Below are 20,827 nucleotides of genomic sequence, written 5' to 3'. Positions count from 1 at the left end.
CAGATTTGGTGCCAACTTTGGATGGTGCAAATATTGAATGGGGATGGACAAGGAAAATCCATGTATAAATAGCTTCAATTTGACTGAATAATGCAGGCAGCTGTTTGTTTAATCCAGTATGTCTATCTAGCAGCTCCACATAGTCCAGCTGTATCTAACAACACAATGTGAATCTTAGCCACATTTAAAAACTGACCGACAGCATTATTTTTGCGCCAGTAAACAATATAATAAATAGACCTTTCATGGCAGCCATTTTGGCATGAAATAGCAGGGTAAACACAGGCGTTACTTATGAAATGAATTAAGGTTCTGCTCCATTTGAGTGAGCCAGCATGAACCACACTAGGACCCTGGCTCTGTTAGACCTCAATGAAACTGAACCTTAAATAGTATCATAATTAGTATGATGATACCTGTGGTCACCCTGCTATTTATATCATGGCTGCTCTGTTACCAGCGTACACCTGGCTGGGGGTTTAAGCGGGTTTATAAATGGAGGGGTGACAAACTCCTTCACCACTTTGTCAACCGTGTGGAAACTTTCCACATTTGACACCAATTTGGGTTCATGTGCTGCAGTGACATAATGTTCTTTCCTTATTTTATGTGTTCCTGATTGGAAAGTCTGTCTCTGCATGTGCACACGTGTGTGTAGGATTTCGAGCTGTCATGATTGACATGTGAAGGAAGGGCCTTGCGGCACAAGCCACGCAAGCAATTTACCCACTCACATACCACTGCCACTTGCATCAGCAGACCACACACACACATACAGTGGATGACATCACCGGCCACATGAGACCATCACCCTGTCCACTGTGGGAGATTGATACTGTTAATATTGCTGTCCCTCCGATGTCTTGGTTATTTGGACTGTGCCTTTGAAGGTTAAAATCTACTCCTAACCCACGCTGTGACATTGTGTATGAAACCTATACCTCATGCCTCTCACCCACTAGAACTGTCTTTTATTGAAGGTGATATTATAGCCTAACACCCACGGCCTGTCACTCCCACACTGTTACAGCCTTAAGGATAATCATAATTGTCTTCTATATGTTTCTTCCTGTAACTGTCTCTCATGGGGCTGAAAACTTATCCCACCATCTCAATCTCCCCACATGGGAATATGTGACAGGCTGAAAGCTTTTGCTGATGATTTGTTATAGGCAGCATTTTGGCATTACACCAGTGGAACTGGACATGTATGATGAGCCGGGCTCATCATACATGTCCGGCCATGAATTGCCTGTTCACATTTAAAAAGTTGACACCATCAAGCTGTACCAGAGCCAGGGAGATTGACATTGTTTTAAATAAATTCAAACTAAAAACAGCCAGAGTAGCATTTTGTGCTGAGGGTGTTTCTGAGAGGGTAAAATGTTTCCTTACAATAGTTTAATTAAATTTATCAACTAGCCTCAATGGAATGAGCCTCTGGTCTGTTTGTTAGAATTAGCAAAGCTCTGTTGTTTGCTGAACCCTAGACTAACAACGGAGCTTGGAAGTTATCTCCCAGGAACAAAGCTAGAATCAGCCTTCACTAAATCGTTTGTCCAGATTTAGTTCATGGGCTTTTTGGCGACATAAAGCTCTTGCATACGTTATGAATCCTTGTCAACATACACTGACATTTTTGTTGCTGGTGGTTGAAGTTGCTAAGTTAGACTGATTTGCAGCAGCAATGTAAATTATTTCAATAACTGTGTAAATTTTATGTGATTTGAATGATCGACTCTTCCATTGACTTCCATTGAAAGATCAGTTTCAATGGAGTTACGCTACCGGTCCTCATTAGGCTTGAGTGGCTTGTATTATCAGTTCATTGATGCACTTGGCCCTTTTGAGACTGTATTGACTAATTCTGAATATTTTCCTTTGTTTGTGCAACAGGACAGTCTGCAGCAGCTGGTGATGATGCCTCTCCCTAATGTGCTGGTGCTGGGCCGGAACCCTCTCTCTGGTATGTGTCCATTTATTACACAGTACCACATTAGGTTATACAGAAATGTTTCAATCAATACCAGGCAGAATGCTCAAGGCGTCTGAACATTAAGCAGCAAATCACCTGAAGCATAACAAAAAAGAGTTGCCTCCCATCCACAAGACGGACCTCTGTCTTAGGCCACGTTGTGAGCAAGCAGGCATGCAGCTCCCATCCCAAGCAGGGAACATGTGCTTTCACTAAGCCTTTGTCACTTCATTAAAATGCAACAATAGATCTGCTGTAATTCTCCGTCGCTTTTATGCTTGAAATGAGTTTCTCTCTGGCTGTAGATTTCATTTTCCACATCCAGTCTGTCTTTGTTACTCCGACACTGAATAATCAGCATTTTATGTGACTATCATGCATAACTTGTTCCACCAAAAATTAGACATTATTGCGGGGTTCAAGGGAATTTCACAGACAAAAGTAGAAATATGCTGATTTTATTCTCCCGATGATGAAAAAAAAAATCTACTAGGGAAAATTTAGTCTGCTTTCACGGACAAAAAATGTCTGTATTACCCTCATACAACAATACTACCCATTGTAGGGCTGCTTGATTATGGCAAAATTGTGTTATTATTGTGTGATTGTGTTAAATAATCTTAAGATTGTTTAACACGATTACTCTTTGAATTTGGAAATGTGCTTTTATTGAATTTTTTTTAAAATAGTCATAGTGGATTTCCTTGAACTTTAAATATAAACATGCCACAGTGAATTTGAAAGGGCGCCGCTGCGAAGGAAAAGTTTACCACACGAGACAAAACAAGAGCACTGTTGCAAAACGGAATGCTGCACAATAATAATTTTATCTTGCTTATCTTCATTTCATAACCGTCAGAAGCCAAAACTGTCATTGAAAATGATTTTAATATTGAGTAGTTATGCTGGTTCATAAGTCCATAGATTTGGTTTTCCAGTGTTACAAATTGCTTTTGATGCAGAAGATTCCACTAAATCCACAAAAAACACACAAATGTTAATGATATCGCCGTTATTTTTATCTGAGTTGTGGGGACATAAAAGATGTTCCCACAGGCCATATCATAAGCCTCTGTTGCCCTACAGTAAGTGTTTAATGCATTTAACCATTTTGCAGCTACTCCCCGACCTTGAGCCCAGCCATGATATCTGATATGTCCATGGGAGGCCTTTAAGCAACTGTAGCGCAGCGTCAAGTGTTTCAATTTCATGAAAACATCATGGAGCAGGGCCCCGACTGCCTTGACCTTTGTAGCCCAGGCAGGCTATTTGATATTCCAGTGTGACCTTGGCAAAGCCAACAGTCTGCCACTGAGGTGAGACCATAACTAGCTGCTCCACATTTAAGGCCGTGGTGTTGCTGTGGAAATGAATTTTGGCCGGTTTGTACGGACAAAAACACATCTGTACACAAAATGACGCGCTTGGCCTCTGTTCCAGCATCTCGTGGTGACCTCTTTGAGAAATAATCGTTTCGGGGCTCGGTTCTTGGAGGATATCTGCACCTTTCCAACCAATCAAACGGCTTCGAATTTTCCATCCACTCTCAGCTGCCTTTGTCGCCCTTTCACCACAGCCATGGTTGTTGCCGTTTTCGTCACTGCTCTTTCCAGTGTCCCTAGTTTACAGTTACCTCTTTAATCCTCGTACACCCCTGCTCATGTGGAGTGCAAATAATTGGAACAATAAGAAGCTGCAGCCAGTATGCACACATTTGTATGCAGCGCCATGTTCAACTGTGTTTCTATTTTGGGCAGGTTTGACTTCTGTTGTTATGCCGTCACCTTCACACAGAAGAGATAAAAACACAACACAAGCTTTAAGCTTTTAGATCAAACACATAAAGTGTATCTTGTCATGTTTATAGCAGATTGAAATATGAAAGTTGTTCTCCCTGCTGCTCCGTGTAATACACATCGAGGTTATTATAGGTAACTAAAACTAAACTAAAAACTAAAACTAGGTTAAAAGAAACATGAGGAGGCATTGGTAGTGATGTTTATTGAGACTGGGATGTCTATGGGACTGGGAGTCAACTGCCTTCACAAAGTGTTGTGTTTGGATTGTAATACCTGTTCTGAACTTCATATATCTTGCACCTGACAAATAATAATAATAATAATAATAATAATAATAATAATAATAATAATAAACTAACACTAATCGTGAATCTAATAAATAAATAAAAAAAAAAAAACATTTTTAAACAACAAAAACTAAACTGAATGCAATCAAATGAGCAAGAAGTGGACTAGTGACACCACTATTACTAACAGAGGGTGTCACATTGTCTAAAAATCTGTCGGTCCGTCTGCTGGTGGAATGTGTGGTCACAGCTCATTTAACAACAGAGCAAGCTATTGTTGAGAAGATCTGGCCACAGTGTCTTCAGCAGCTCCTCTCACACATATAGCCTCGGTGTGCATGTACGATACACTACTCGGACAACTTGTGCAGCTCAGAGGCAGTAAGTGTTCTACTGCATTCCTCAGGGTTGCTCTTGCCCTCTTCCCCCCCAGCTAGTCAGATAATCAGTCATGCAGCCGGGCCAGCGGTGGCTGTGGAGTCTGGCTATCTGGCTCAGTGGCTGCCAGCTGAAAGTCATCGGCCATGTGGCTTTTATTATGCTCTCATTAGGGGGCAGGGGCCGCCTCTGTGTGTGTGTGTGTGTGTGTGTGTGTGTGTGTGTGTGAGCGTGTGTGTGTGTGTGAGCATGCACGAGTGTGTGTTTTGTGCAGGGGGGGAGGGGTGTGTTAACAACATTGCTCTGTGGGATCTCACTGTAGTCTCTCCAGGCCCTCTAGTCTGCCAAATATACATATACATGGTTGTATACTAACACACACCTACTTGTGCACGCAGGTAGTGTATGTTTCATGCACATGGACACACACACACACACACACACACACACACACACACGCACACACAGATAGACCTCCTTTGTTTAATCTGTCTGAAACCATGTGTATTTTCAACATTGATCGGGTCTGATCTTGTGAAAACTCCCACGTTATTCCTTTCTCAGCTCCCATCTATCAGTCTTATATTTCTCCCTCTGACTGAGGCTGATTCCTGATGAGCTGACTGGCCTCTAGCTGCTCCACAGCCACTTCATACTCACTTGCAGGCGACGGTGTCATATAGCATATAAAAAGTCTGCAACCATTGCTCCCACAAAAATCTCATATCCTTCCACTCCTCTATTCCTGTGGGGGGAAACAATGCACAGTTTACATAGCTGTCCCTGTAAAAAGCCCAGATGCAGTTCCAAATGCAATCGTCTTTTGCACCGGATATGAACATTTGGGTGACAGAGTCAAAAGGAAAAGAGAGACCAGCTCCTGAGTGAACAAAAGCAACAACAGGAGAGGCAACTGCTCTCCACAGACAGCTGGCACAAAGGATAAATTGAGGGGGACTGACAGATATATGTGTGTGTGTGTGTGTGTTTGTGCGTGTGTGTGTGAAGTTTAAGCCAGCTACTTTTACTGGAAAAGTTAATCTTGGAACATTCCGGGTGTGTAGGTAACTTTGGTGTGTGTACGATAGTCTGTTTTTACTATCTCGTGGTGTTCAGTGTTTCCACATGAAAGTACAGAAAAGCAATAATATATATGTGTGTGTGTGTGTGTGTGTGTGTGTGTGTGTGTGTGTGGGACTGAGAAGACATTAAGTGCTGGGGTGGATAATGAAAAGTGGATGGCTGAATAATGAGGAGAACATTGCAGAAGGAAATGCCAGTGTATTTAATTTATTCATTTATCTATTTTACTTACAGACTTAAAGGAACAGTTCAGCCAAAATTGTCATTATCTAATCACCCCCATGCCAATTGAAACACAGGTGAACTGTCTTTGTCCATACAACACACAGGAAGGGAGCTAGCACGACTCCACAGCGGCCCTCTACAAAACACCTGAAGTCAAATGGTTCTGCTTTTTAGGGTTCAAAAAAGAAAAAAAAAAAAAAAAAAGACAACAGAATGACTCTATACAGCTCGTGCAACATCATCCAAGTGAAGCCAAATGATCAGATCAGAAAGGAAAAGACCTATATTTACATTGTTTTGTGGTATCATGAGGGGGATTAGATGCAGAGGTGCTGTAGACTCCAGTGTTAAGACTCTATAAAAATGCTATTTTATGAGCGGTATTGAATGAAATGACACAGAGACCACGTCATAATAATTTCAAAGCCCTTATTAAAAGACTTCGAATGTGTTAAATTGTCACAGTTTTCATGATATAAAACAAATGGCAGTGAATGGCTGCTCTGCTGACTGTCTGATTGACTTTCATTTATTCTAATGCAGTAAAACAAAGGTAAGAAAGGTCTTGAAAAATGCATCCCTTTACATTAATGCGGCATTTAAAACCAGGAAAACACATCACTTATGCCATATCACAATATCCTCGACAACATCTCGTCTTACACCCTGATGTCGATATAATATCATTATAATGCCCAGCCCTAACTTGGTTTATGCTGCACAAGCTGTATGGAGTACTCTTAAAAACCTTTTAAAAAAGCAATATCAGTTATTTTGGAGAAAGCTGCGACAGAGTTGCACTACCTACCTTCCTTGGTGTTGCATGAACAAAGACACAGGAGTGAGTAGATAATGACCAAAAAAAAAAAAAAAATCTATTTGGGTGAATTGTTCCAGCATTATTCCTTTAAAGGATAATGCTGGTATTTATCAACCTGGGACCTAGTTTTCTACCTTTTGGGGTCCAAATGACTGATAGGAGTTGTAACCCATCAGCATGTCTGTTATATCCCTTGCCATTCTATACTGTCTTATGAAGTAAAAATGCACTCAAACAATATGAAAGTATGGCCCGGGCAACTATTCCTGTCTGCTGAGTTCATCGTGACATGCTGTCAAAGCAATATTGGCCTGCTTGTACCAGCTCTGTAGCCGAATTACCAGTCATCAGGTCGAGAATGACTCTTATAAGGTCACACTGTTACACACACACACATGCACACACACAGTTTGTTATTTCTCTCTCAGTCATATCCACATACACAGATGCACAATGGCATTGCAGGAAGAAGGGTTAGTCACTGTCCTTCTGACCTCTTGTTTCCTGCCAAGAGGATAAAGGAGGGAGGAGGCAAGGAGGTAGGGAACAAACACACAGGCATTACTGATGATTCCCAACATAGCTGACATCAGAGGGAAGGAAGGAAGGGAGGAAACAAGGAGGATGGGCGGATGGTGTGTTGCAGAGAATAGACGGATGGATGAAGTGAGTGTGTGTGTATAGAAGAAGAGGAAAGGAGGGAGGGCGAATCAGAAGAGGCGAGCAGAGCGAGATGGGCAGCGCTGTGATAACGAAGCCTCCCTGCTGCTGCTGGAGGGAGATTTCTGTCTGTTGTCAACCTTGCCTCTCTGCCGTCCTCTTCCTTCCTCTCTCTCTCTCTTTCTCTCTCTGTCTCTCGCTTGCCTCTCCCATTTTTTTTTCTCATCTCTGGCTGCTGTTTGTGTTTCTTTAGCTTGGCAGTACTTTTCCCTCTTTTGTCTCCTTGCTTTCATCTCTGCCTCTAAACTGCCTCTGTGCCATGTTCTCTCTCTCTAGCAGTATAAATTATTTATCCCATGAAGGCCTTATCTCTCCTGTGTTGCTCCAGTCGATTTGCTGTGCTAAATCCCTCACCTGACTAGAATGGCTTCCTATGGCTCTGTTAGATTACAGTTAAGCCCTGTGGCAATGAGAAATAGGTTTTATCAGTTCTTAACCTTCTACACCCAAATGCCGCCACTTGCTGTATATACCTACAGTTTTCTTTGATATACCATGAATGCAGATGCTGTTGATGAATTTTCTCAATTTTTTTTGCCTTTGTCCTATCTGAGGTTGACTCTGCTCACCGCAAAATGACTCACGGTCTTAATTGATAGCTTGATAACTTAAGTGCTTGGCTGACACAATAATGCAATTGTCACTGAGGCAACATAAGATTAGACTGAATTCTTCATTTAAAAAAATGTAATTATGAGCTTCTCTTGATGAGCCATCTCTGTAACGTGTCAGGAATTAACACTCCATTTGCTCTTTTGAAAAATGCCGATTCAGCCACATGCATTCACATTTTGTGGCTGCTCCGTAAAACAGCCCTCTTCACATGCAATTGTGATTTCTTTTATTTGTTTAAATATGTTGATTGCAGCTGCTGTGGAATGGGACAGCGTTTCTTCCATTGCACGGAATTACATAAACATCAGGGGCCAATAATTAACCCAGACTTGCCCTTCAATTATCTGTGCTTCCGTCCCCCACAGCTGAAAATCTGCTGCAAAAGCTAGAAATATGTAAATACAAGGGATATTCACCTTCTTGCCTTACTGCTCAGTGTGCCCTAAAAATTACAGTTGTAAATGCAATAAAATGCTGAATATCCTGATATGAATATTACAGTAAGAGTTATTCTCTAACTGCAGAGAGCAGAGCTCTGTTGCTCCTGTTAAGGTCTGTGTCTTTATTGATCCAAGGAGAAGGGGGGAAAGATTGATTTGACTCCGTAGAGAGTTCTATAAAATCGACAGCTACAACCTGTCAATGGAACCATCTCTGTCTGTTTTGTCAGACTGAACTTTCCCAAAGGAGCTGCTGGGTACCTCCAGAGTACACAAACAAAACAAGTATCTACAGAGTGTAATACATCCTTGATCGCACATTTACAGCAGTAAACAATCAAAAATTGAACCTTCTTTCTGTTGTTAAGTGTTTTTTTAGTAATGCTTGTGCAAATCAGTGAATGAAGCTTTTCCAGACTGACCTTACACATAATCAAAGCATTCAAAATTAACATGGAGGTGTCATTCATCTGAAGCCTCCACTTGCACCACCATTAGTTTAGTTTTTATAAGTAAGTGGAATGACATGGAGACAATGTTGAAGTAGTTTCTTTCATCAGGTTTCATATTTTACCAGAAACACAAAAACACCCTGATACGAAATCCTTTTTAATGTCAAAGCACGGTCAGTGGTAATAAGAGTCGGCTTCTAAAAAAAAAAAAAAAAAAAAAAAAAAAAAAAGATCAGCCCTCTGTTGAATGAAATGTGTCTGTAATTCGGTTTAGTGGTAATACCTCAGTAAGGGATTGTTGTTACATGTTTTTTAAAGAAATCAATTAAACCCTAAAGTTTCTGGCCCAGTCAAGCTTTAATGCTCTGTATTGTGTTCTGGCCAAGCCTCTAACAAAATAAAAGCCCTGGTGTCAGATTTTAACTAAAGCATCCACATTTGTATTGGATGGGGGGGATAAGGGGTTGCATGGGGATAAGTCTGGTCTGGTTTTGAATGTCTTATTCAGAAGTGGCTGTGTATATCCGGAATAGTTGTGCAAGTAGTAGCTTAACCCTTCACTGAAATACCAGGTGTATTCAAGGCCAGTAGGATTATAACAGGGACGTGCCTTACTGATGCTGTGTTTCCCCTGTTTTCTGGGACGCTGACTGACTAATCCCAGTTTTCAAAAAGTGTGGTAGTTTTGGCTTGGGGAAAAAAAAGTTCTAGACTGCAACTATACAGATTCCTGAGACAATGGTAATATTTTGTTTAGGGGGTCTGCTATAGTCCCATAATTCAAACATCCTTTTAAATGTTTATGAATTCTATAGAAGTAGCAGACGTCACACGCTACACAATTGCTCACTGGCTCTTTGCAATAAATAGATTGACCAGGTTAATACAGGTGGATTCTCTGAGCCCCTTAATTCACTTACTGAATGCACTTCAGTTTATTAGAGGAGATGTAGGACAGATGAAGGACGAAAGGCCAAACAAGAGAGCTTTGGAGAATTGAGTCAGCTGAGAGATGGGCTGTGTTAAACAGGGTCCAACTGAATATTAGAAGGTCTCTCTACACGCAATATATATTTTGATCTGTTTCTCTTCATAATCACAGTGTGGATAAGGCCTTAGCTGCTCCTACTGTGAAGACTGGCTCATTAGACTGGGAGGCAAACAGACCACCGAGCACAGAAAACATGGCGGTTGTCACTAAGCTGGATTTATTATTATTAGAGCCGGACTGAGTTAACAGTGGCCACCCCCTGGGCCACAGGATGAGCTGGCTTAACACGCACACACAGACCCAGTTGCAAGTGCAGAAAACACAGCCAGGCCCAGTTGCAGATGAGGACACAGCTCATGTATACCATACCACTTACTCAGCACCACACACACACACACACACACACACACACACACACCACACCACACCACACCACCTGGTTTACTGTTGCTCATCCCCCTCAGATGAGCTCAGGCCTGTTGAGCATGCTAGCAGCTGTTTGTGGGTTTCATCATTTTCTGACAATATGTCCTGACATGTGGCAGGCTACTGGAAGTTCACCCCGCCAGCCTGCCGCACTTTGGAAACCACCGTGTCATTGTAACTGGAGGAGGGGGACTCTTGTAAAGGGGAAATTGGCTCAGTTTGAACATACATTGAACTGTCAAAATAAGTAAATGTGGGATATGTGCTTCTCCAAAGCAGGTGTGGGCTATCTTCTTTCCTGCGCCGGTTGAGGTGCACTCAGCCTCCTAAAGGGTGAAGCACTGCAAATGCTAGGAGCCATAAATTATAGTGCCCCACCCCTGCCTCCCCACGCCCAAATCCACAGGGCAAAAACAGTCACCCAGTGGTTTGATGAGTATGAAAGCAATGTAAACCTAATGCCATGCCTGTCTCACTGGCCAGATCTCAATTCAGTTAAACACTGATCGTGGCATTTTCCAGTGCCATCAACTAAGCACCTCTTAAAGAATTCATGGCACTTGTAGCCACTTGCAGAAAATCTGTTGTATATCCACTGAAGCTGTTCAGGGGCTCAAAGTGGCCCGGCACCCTATGAAGTCTCTGCTGAGTTTGTCTCTCCTCTTTTGTCAGCTATGTAGGCTATAAAAAATGGAGTGCAGTATTATTGCAGATTAATGACTTTGGTCAAGCTCCACATTTCTAATCCTTTTTATGCTGCAAAAGCTGACAGATTAGGAGTTCTTTGACGTCAGGACGAGTGTGTTTTTTTTCTTTATTAGGCAGTCAAATCGAACAAGTCTGCCATCAAAGAATATATTTGAGTGCAAAAGTATCGACACTGCAAACAAAACATGTTTTCTTGCAAATAAAATAAATTTGTGGTTAAAATGCAAATCCAAACGTTTTTCGGAGTGGCAGCCATTACCTTTGGAGTTCCGTGCAAACATTATTTAAAATGGCCCGGTGCTGGAGGTCTAATACTCTGAACTGCTCTGTGTTTTTCTGCAGAGCAAGGGCTGGAGGAGATGAAGAAACTTCTGCTGCTGCTGCTTGGCTGTGCTGTCCAGGTAAGGCCTCTGTCTGTAAAATGTCTCTATAATTAAACTTGGAAGAGCTCTGAACAGGAACTGAAGGCGCTCTTGCTAGAATGCAGTGAAACCTCTTTAAAAACAATTTCTTTGTACCTCAAGTGGACTCTTAAATTTCAGTGCCACCGATGAGCTCACCCTTGCAATATTTTTCGTTTAAAAAAGCATCTGCAGAACGATTTATCGTATCACACTGCTGAAGCTTTTAGAGGAATGGTCCAGCAGACCTTTCCTGTGTAGTGACAAAGCTCCCATTCAGCCTTTACTCACTCTGGTTGAAACAACAGCACTAACCCTTCACCACCTCCATTGTTCTAAGCAAAAAGACACCGTAGTCTCATACATATGAGTAACTCTGACATTGTCTAGTCTAATCTCACTGTTAGGGAGGAAGAGTTTCTTCCCATGCACCACACACACACACACACACACACACACATACACACACACACACACACACACAAATTTATTTTAACCTAGAGGCTCTTGTTTGACTTCCCCGCCTCACTTTCAAAAGCACTGAGGAAAGTGTCTCTTGCACTTTTCTGTGCCCTGGAAATATATGGTTTTTTTTTTTACATAGAACTCAATACTTTTTTTGCAGATCGGTTGTCTCTGTCAATTTAGCGGTTGAAGTCAGAAATAACAGGTCTCAGTTCAGTGTGTTGTCTTATGCTGCAGCGATAACTATATCACCTCATCTTCAGTGAAGGTTCCCAGCCTAACTCTCGCAGCGGAGACAAAACACTCTCTTTGAGCTGGCTCTATCTTATCCAGAAGATCCAGAAGATAGCCTTACAGAAGATGAATAGATTACACTTCCTCCTACACGCCTCCTGAAATCTTGCATAGCTGAATAGTTTTTATGCTGTGTGTGTGCAGTGCTGGTCTGCTGACCTCCAGATGACTCCCACCAGCCTCGACCCCCCCCCCCCAAAATGACTACAGAGCACCTCAAATCTCCTCTCTTTTCTTCTCCTCTCCTCTCCTCTCCTCTTCTCTTCTTTTGTTTTGTCTCTGCTGCCTCTGCACACCCCTCCGTCTCTCTGCTTTTCTGTTTGCAGTGTGAGAGGAAGGAAGAGTACATTGAGCGCATCCAGACTCTGGACTTTGACACCAAAGCTGCCATAGCATCCCATATCCAAGAGGTATTTCTCGACCATAATTATTACCACTCAAACACAATTCCATTAATTCCAGGATGTAACTGCCTTGCTCTCTTTGGGTTCTTTTACCACTCATTTAATGTTTAATGTAAGTGCTGGGCTGGTGAAGGACATTTTAGACAAATGTCATCGTCAAATATTTAACAGATGGTATGCCAGAAAAAGTGTCGGAAGTGAGGTATTTGAAAAATGAACAAGCGCATGCTTCTTTGGACAGTGATTCAGTGCTTACCAACAGTTTTCAGTAAGATGATCTCGAGTCTTGAAACTGAGCTTACTGCTATGAATAAGAGAAATGAGGCCCTCAAGATGTTGTTTTTGACACTGTAATGGTGGCGATTGCAGGTGACTCATAACCAGGAGAATGTAGTGGACCTGCAGTGGCTGGAAAGTGGGGAAATGCCTCCTGAAGACCTGGACAACCTCTCCAGGAACCTGGCCTTCCACCTCAAACGCCTGGTGGATGAGAGGGACACACAACTAGAGGTAATGCCGCAATCGATCCCAGCGAAAAATTAGCACCGGAACAGCGTAACACAAAACCAAAAACTCAATAAGCAACCTGCTAACTGTTAGGCATGTGTCTGTCAATGATGGACTGCTTTTCAAGACATTCTGGGCCATAAATCAGTATATTCATATTGTAATATAAGGCTAGATATCAGCGGAGTTTTTAATATCATATTATAAAGATCTGGTGTAAGTGTTGTCTTTACCTGGTTTAAAGGCTGTTTTATAGTAAAGGAAGGAAATTTCCTAAACTTGTTGAGCTGTTCTGTTGTCTCTACCTGCATGGTCATCATATCCACAGTACTGACTGTTTATCAAAAAGCTTTTAAAGCTTTAGTTTCTGTAAATGTGGAAACTTTCCTCTTTTTGCCGTTACCACCAGAGGGCTGCCACAGGAAGGAAGGGTGAAACTGTTAACTGTCTCCTGGATGAAGGATATATGTGTTTTATATGTGTGTGTATGTGTGTCCCACAAAGATTGAGTATTTGCGTCATTAAGTAGGTTAACCCTTAGGGTGCAGATGCCCATGACTGATACAGCCACTGTGTGTGTTTGTGTGTGTGTGTGTGTGTGTGTGTGTGTGTGTGTGTGTATGTGTGTGTGTTTAATAGCCTCCAGACTACCATGGAGTAGTCCAGCCGCTCTTAATTAAAATCCCATTTCCTCTCATGGGCACTGGATAAGAATGGGTTGTGTGTGGGAGTGGGTATATTTTTTTTTGGGATAATGCATGTGACCCTGTTTAAGGGTGAGAGGTCCTTTGGGTGAATCCACTGATGTGTAAATATCAATTCCGTCGTCCAATCCTAGCCCAGTCCTAGACTACATATGGGGAAAAAAAATGAAATTAGAAGTTCTTTAGAATGTGTTCTTTCCTCTAAATCTGTCTGTCTTTTTTCTTGGATCAAATTGAACTAAGAATTGAACTTTACCAGAGGGCCTTTGCAGTAATGTTGTTTCCTTTATGTCTTTCTTACTCTCTGTCTTTCTTTGTTTCTGTCTAGCATCTCCACTTTTCTGTATTTCTTCATTTTTCTGCCCTGTGACTCCTACTAACCCTAACCTCTCCTCCTTGTCTGTTTCTTCTCTCTATCCAGACTATAGTGGAGTTAACCCAGGAGAGGGACTGTGTCCAGCTGTCTCCTCTAGCTCCCTGTCCCGCTCCATCTCCCAGTGACTCCCCCAGCATGAGGAGGACTGAGAGCCGACAGCACCTTTCTGTGGAGCTGGCCGATGCCAAGGCCAAGATCAGACGCCTGCGGCAGGAACTGTGAGTACCGCCGTTTTATCAGTAAGATAAGTAAAGATTCAAGTCGAGCAGAGGGGACAAAGTCAGACAGAAAAAGGAAATTTAATTAAGATGGTCTAGTTAAATTTTATTGGTGAGAATTAGACGGGAACAGGAACTGCAAGTACCAGAGCCCTCTTTGGCTGGAAGCAAGCATTAACTGTAAACAACAATCTCATTTGCTAGTTCCCTTTTTCCCCATTGTGACTTCTCTCACTGTCATGTTTCACTGGCATTTTTTAGAGAGGGAACTGTGAATACTGGATCCCCATTGGCTAGTTCTCTGAAGAGAAGATGACGCTATTAGTCCATGTGGTCATGGTCCCTTCCCTTGAAAGATCAGATGTCTGTTTGTGTTATTGTGGATGAGATGTGTTGTCCTGTAAGTGAGTAGAGCCGATACCACGTGATGGAAAAGAGCCATAAATGGGCTTTTGTCATTAGTGCTTTGGAAATACAGCATGTCTGTGAAAGGGTTCTCAAATTCATTGCCAGACGTGTTTTGTTTCACGCATTCATTGCATTAGGTGGTGGTTTCCAGCTGTTGTTCTGCACAGCATGCTCAGCTGAAGGGGACGCCAGATTGGTTACCCTTTAGAAAAACATTAACAAACCATGGAGCAGTCAAATTCAGTATGCTTGGGGCGCTAATATTGAATAGTGTTATATTTCAGGCCTCATGTGGCATTTTGCAAATTACCACCATTATTATTAATGATTTCAATAATATCGCAATATTTTGACAGGACAATATCACAATATCAAATTTTGGATACTGGCCAAGCCTAATTACTGCATGATATCATCATGGAAAGCCACAGAAAAGAATTTTACCTCAGCCTTGGTGGGAACCCACTCTGTGCACACTACTGTCGTCTGTAAAGCAGTGGTTCTCAACCTTTCTGGTGTTAAGGACCCCCAAATTGATAGATATCAGGGCGTGGGCCTGTATTTGGTATAATATAGTCTCAGAGATCCCCATGTGAAAAGGTTTAGTTATCGAATAATTGTCTATACTGTCTATATGGCAGATCAACAGTGAATAGTGTCAAACCTATGAACAGAATAGTCATTTTTATACATTCTAACTTCTAGTCAGGTCATGGGAGTCAAACAGGATGATGGAAGAACAGCGGTGACAAGGCAGAGAGGAAGACTGATGGAGAACAACAATCTGTTTCCTTCCTACATCTCTATTACTCACACAAGACACACACTCACACAGAAACCTTTTGGAAGCCTTTCAAATTGTACCCATGCATAATACAAGTTCCTCTTTAAAGTGCTGTACCATTGCCAAACAAAGACTCAGCGGTCATCGCAGCTCAGTATTAAAAAAAAAAAAAAGGAAGGAGTCTTTACCACCATTGCAGACAGAAAGTTTTTCCAGTGTTGCACAAACACAATAAATAAGTTAATAGATAAGCTTGCATCAGAAGGTCAGCGGGACCATTGAAGTGAGACTAAGTGCTTTGATTAGGTCTCTTGATGTTTTCAGGAAGCTTAAACAGATTAAGTGCTATAGGCTACATAATGCCCATCAAGGGCACAAAGAAAAGTCTGCTTCCCATCTATCCTGCTCCACAACATAGTCAGGACTGAAGCTCAAGTCAAACCAGGTCACATCTCAGTTATGGTCTAATCTGCAGCCGCTCCTGACTAAGATGTCTCTGTTTGAGTTTATCACTGATCAGGCTGTGTCAGGGCAGATAAAAAAAATAAATAAATAAATAAGAGGCAAACTTTGGGTACATCTGCATATCCACCTTTGAGTCCCGAGGTCCATCAGTCACCTTGGCAACTTAAAAGATGAAAATAATCCATTCAGTTGCTATAACCATCTGTCATTTTAAACTCTGTTCAATAATATGATGTCCTTGTAACTCTAGCAAGTTATGTCTTTCCCAGTGTGTTCCTATGAGGGTCTTGCCTGAAACAGGGACAGTGTCTTACAGGTTGCCTTATGCTAAATTCTTGAAATCTGTAGCTCTTCAAATGATGACAGATGTTGCAGACGAGCCCTGATACAGTTTGAAACAATTGCTTCCACTCTCCGCGGTGCATTGGAAGAAAACCACGCAAACCGATTGCAAGAGCTTTAAATAAGTGTCTAATCTCTATGCCAAATTTACCAGGGGACCTTAGCAATTTGGAAAAAAGTCTTGCATCATGTTCTTGAAGGTATTTCTGTTTTATAGTAAGCAGGGCACCATTTAGCTGCCAGATTTCGCGGTGGAGCTTGGTATGAAGTTGTCTCCCTTCACAAATAGAGATCTGTGCAGGCTAATTGCAGGCTAGCGTTTCCCTAAACAATAGGTTGGGACTCAAAGTGAACTGTAGACCATCTCTGCTCTGTCTTCACATGAAACACGCCCTCATGAGTTGGTGATGTCAGGAAAGTCCGAGATCTGTCGCTGTAGGTCTGTCCCTTGTACTTCCTTGACCTACTTTCGATGCTTTCTTCCCTGGACTGTCAGAGGGCCGCAGGACAACGGCGATCTGCACGCTGAGGAGATTGTTTTTTTGATTGCTGGTTGCTACGGGTCTGTTTGCTTGTTGCTGTGGTGTGCGGTCTGCGGGGTACGGCTGCATCGTCATGTGAAGGGGCCAACAAGGGAGACAAGTCCATGCTTTTCTCTGACCTTAGTTAAAGGCGTGCTGATGTGCTCCGGTCACAGGACAGCATTTTCCCCTCTGGGGCAAAAGATGTTTGGGGTCTGTGCGTCTGGCTTAAGCTCTTGTGTCACGGTAAAGTTTACCGTGACACAAGTAGGGAAATTCATGTGGTGATCGTGCCTGGACACAACAAAGCAAAAATATTAAAAAGGGCAAATGCTACATGTCACGTTAAAAGTAAGGCTATTATTATTGCTATCATGATTTAAGGTCATCTGGAATTTTAGATATTTTAATATCATGATGCAGCATAAATTTTGCCTTTTCCTGGTTTTAAAGACCACATTACAGTAAAGGGATGCGGTTTTCTGAACATATCACACTGTTATAGCTGTTCTAATATTTGTCTCTAGCTGCTTGATCATAATATTCAAATTACTATCCAAAATATTTTATGAAAGCACAAATAGTTGTCGCTACAATATCATTACAATATCGATATTGAGGTACACTGCAAAAACGCAAAATCTTACCAAGATTATATGTCTTATTTCAAGTCAAAAATGTCTTATTTCTAGTCAAAATATCTCTTTACACTTAAAATAACACATGATCACCTCAGAAGTAAATTGTTTTTAGACAATTTTCACTCGTTGTGAAAATTTGCTTGTTTCATTGGCAAAATTTGCCAGTGGAATAAGTGAAAATTCACTTAAAATAAGTGAAAATTAGCTAGAAACAAAAAACAAATTTTGCCAATGAAACAAGCTAATTTTCACTTGAAACAAGAGACAATTGTGTAAAAAAAAAGTTACTTCTGAGGTGATCATGTCTTATTTTAAGTGTAATGAGATATTTTGACTAGAAATAAGACATTTTTGACTTGAAATAAGACAAATAATCTTGGTAAGATTTTGAGTTTTTGCAGTGTATTCAGCTAGAAAAATTGTGATATTTGATTCTGTCCATATTGTGCAGCCGTTTGTAAAAGAATGAGTAAAAGCATAACTGATAAAATGTGATACAAGAATTGAAAGTATGTGAAATCAATTCGGCATCTGCTGTTACATGTGAAGAGCCCAAATACCTGTAATACATAATAAATAAGAATGCAGTGAAAGATGAGAACAGTCTTCTAGGTTAGAGTGGACTTAAATGGCACATGGCCCTGAAACACAACTATTTGTATAAATTGTCAACTGGTGTCATGTTCATTGACTGATATTATTGCTTGTATGGATGAAGGAGTTATTGGTTGTTCTTCTTCGCAGCAGCAGCCTTTGTGTGTGTGAGAGTGACAGAGCAGGTCAGATCAGAGCCTTGGGGTCTGAGTTTCCACAGTGGTCTGTTGTTAAAGCTACTGTGGTTTGGCAGCATCACCTCCTGTCTGTTTTCAACCACACACACACCGCCTCATCCTACCAAACGCCAGGGGAGCGGGGAATCATTCTCACACTCTGACGCTCATCCTGTTATTTTTATAGACGCACTTGCTCCTCCAAAATGACTCTTAATTGATCTTATTTATATATTGTAGGGTAATAAGATTGCATGCTTCCTTTCCACTTGCTGTCATGTCGTGTCTTTTTTTATGCTCTGCATCAAAGCTGCGCACGTGTGTGTGTGTGTGTGTGTGTGTGTGGGCGCGCGCTGTATTGGCCAGGCTGAGCCAGCTCCAGGTGCTGCTAAAGTGTTTGCTGTTGAGATGATGCTGAATAGCTGGTGACGGCTTCAGTTGTTGTGGCTTCATATTTGAGTGCTGCGTACACTAAAGAGGCATCTGAGAGGAAATGTGTTATATTTCAAAATGACGGAATGGGAAGGGAATCGGCCCCAACTGTGGTCTTATAAAACTTAATACAGACAGAAAGGGAAGATTTGTAGTCAGTTCTCAGTTTGACGAGGATCCATTTTTCATGTGAGAGCATATATTTAGGGTAAGGGAAAGAATTCAAGGTGAGGTTTAAGGTGAGATCAAGCACTGATCAGGCAGGAGCTAAGGTTAACAAAGGAAGACTGGCAATAACAATCACAAATATAGCAAAGAAAACAAATGTGTGTGTGTGTTTGTGCATGCATAGGTGCATGTGTGTTACACTATTATCATAAATAAATGCAGTAGAGCCAGCTGCATCCATAATATGAGCCCAAAGCTAATCTGCCATGCCGGAGTTGACAGGTGTTTGTGATTTGGGGAAGGGAAATGTCTGTGTGTGTGTGTGTTGAGGAGGGGGGTTATCTGATGAAACCAAAACAGACGGGGCTGAAGCTACATCCTGCCTGCACGTCGACTCCCACCTCCCAAATTCTGTCAGCCCCGGCAAGAGGAGGAAAAGGACAGAGCAAGAAAGGAAGGAGGCCCTTATTGAGATGCATCACTACTCACCAGAGAGCTGTAATCAAATAGGCCATCAGATGTTCAGTGGAGCAAACAGTTTGCCAGACACACACACACACACACACACTCTGAACACTGAACACCAGAGCATCTCAGGAATGCAAAGTCGTTTTGTGACACATTTTCCCTTAACAGTAGGAGCTCACAGATTTTGACACACACACATACACACACACACAAACTTACAAAGAGCAAGGCAGCTCTGTTTCTCTGTCACTTCCATGTTTGAACAAATAAAAGAGAAGCACGCCACACTACTATTAGTAAGAGAAGCAAGTTGTTTTTATAAGCGTGGGTGAGAGAGGCAGCGTTTTGAATGGTTGATTTGTCACCTGTGTGTGTGTACAACTCATTCATCCAGATGTTGGCTGGATTAATACTCTACATACATTCTCTCTCTCTCTTTTGCTCTCTCTCTCTCGATTGCTATCTTTCTGATGTTATCTATTCTTATAGCAGCTCCGCCACAGTGGAGGATGAGTAGGGGCCCTAGAGGCAGACAGTTAACACATTTGCATACATGTTTACCTCCAAACTGGTCACAGGGTTAGAACAGAATCGAGCAACATGCTATTTTTAGTTGTTTTGACAGCTTTCTGTTATTTATTTTTCCATGTGTCATTGTGCGTTGTGCAGCTGAGTGTGCTATCCAGCATGTGGACACGGGACACACGGGAACGGCAGTTGTGTCTTTGTGTTTTTGCGCCGGCATCCGTGGCCTAACCCCCACAGTCCAAACACACCACACACAACAGGCTGTTTTACATAGAGAAACTGGGTTAGTGGGTTGATTGATGCTTCTTAGAATCAACATGTGGGTTACTGAATATTCTAGCTCACCAACAACGGCCCAGTGTGCTTGACGGGATGTTGACTGTTGCATGTGTCACTGCTACTAGGGCCTGGCGATACAGCGATATTATATCAATATTGTGATAAGAGTCTAGGAATCGTCTGCGATCATAATACTGTGATGTGGCATAAGTGTTGTCCTTTCTTATTATCAAAAATCTTGTGTGTATGACTATCACCAGTATTCCTTTCAGTATTGTCTCACCATCAAAGTGTACATTTGATTTTGTCCATATCACACAGCTCTGTTTCAGTAAACTGTAAACTAAAAGGTTGATCTAGCAATTTTGGAACAAAAATATTAAAGCCAGTCAATATTTAGGAAATGCATGCACTTTCATCTTCAAATAGAAAAAGAAAGAAAGTATATATGTATAGTATATATTAGTATATATGATCAGAATAGGTTCAGAATTCAATAACTTTTACACTGATACCATGCAATTCCGCTATTTTTTTTGTATAACAGTTTGTTTCTGTGTAGCTCAGTAAATGTGGCACTGTCATCGCCAGGGTGTTTATTCTCTGTGTGCGTCATGGCATGAAATCTGCCACTGCTCTGTTCCCCGTGAGGCTGCCCACATAAGAATTGTACACATTCAAGCTATTGAAAGTAACATTGAATTAAGGCAAATGTAATAAAATGGAATCCTGT

General features: G+C 41.7%; 1 protein-coding gene across 2 annotated transcripts in view; it reads left to right on the top strand.

The window, feature by feature from the left end:
- The window catches only part of ccdc88ab (coiled-coil domain containing 88Ab), an 87,130-nt gene that overhangs the window by 32,337 nt on the left and 33,966 nt on the right, over positions 1 to 20,827 (top strand). For both annotated transcript variants that reach the window (XM_030070319.1, XM_030070318.1), the window contains exons 4-8: positions 1,897 to 1,966; positions 11,262 to 11,320; positions 12,406 to 12,489; positions 12,853 to 12,993; positions 14,116 to 14,288. In XM_030070319.1, coding sequence (XP_029926179.1) covers positions 1,897 to 1,966; positions 11,262 to 11,320; positions 12,406 to 12,489; positions 12,853 to 12,993; positions 14,116 to 14,288 — 527 coding nt within the window. The remainder of the gene's footprint in view (positions 1 to 1,896; positions 1,967 to 11,261; positions 11,321 to 12,405; positions 12,490 to 12,852; positions 12,994 to 14,115; positions 14,289 to 20,827) is intronic.

The sequence above is a fragment of the Myripristis murdjan genome, chromosome 15, assembly GCF_902150065.1.
Source record: "Myripristis murdjan chromosome 15, fMyrMur1.1, whole genome shotgun sequence".
Lineage (NCBI taxonomy): Eukaryota > Metazoa > Chordata > Actinopteri > Holocentriformes > Holocentridae > Myripristis > Myripristis murdjan.
Note: the sequence above shows the minus strand (reverse complement) of the source record. Positions and strands in the feature narration are given on the sequence as shown.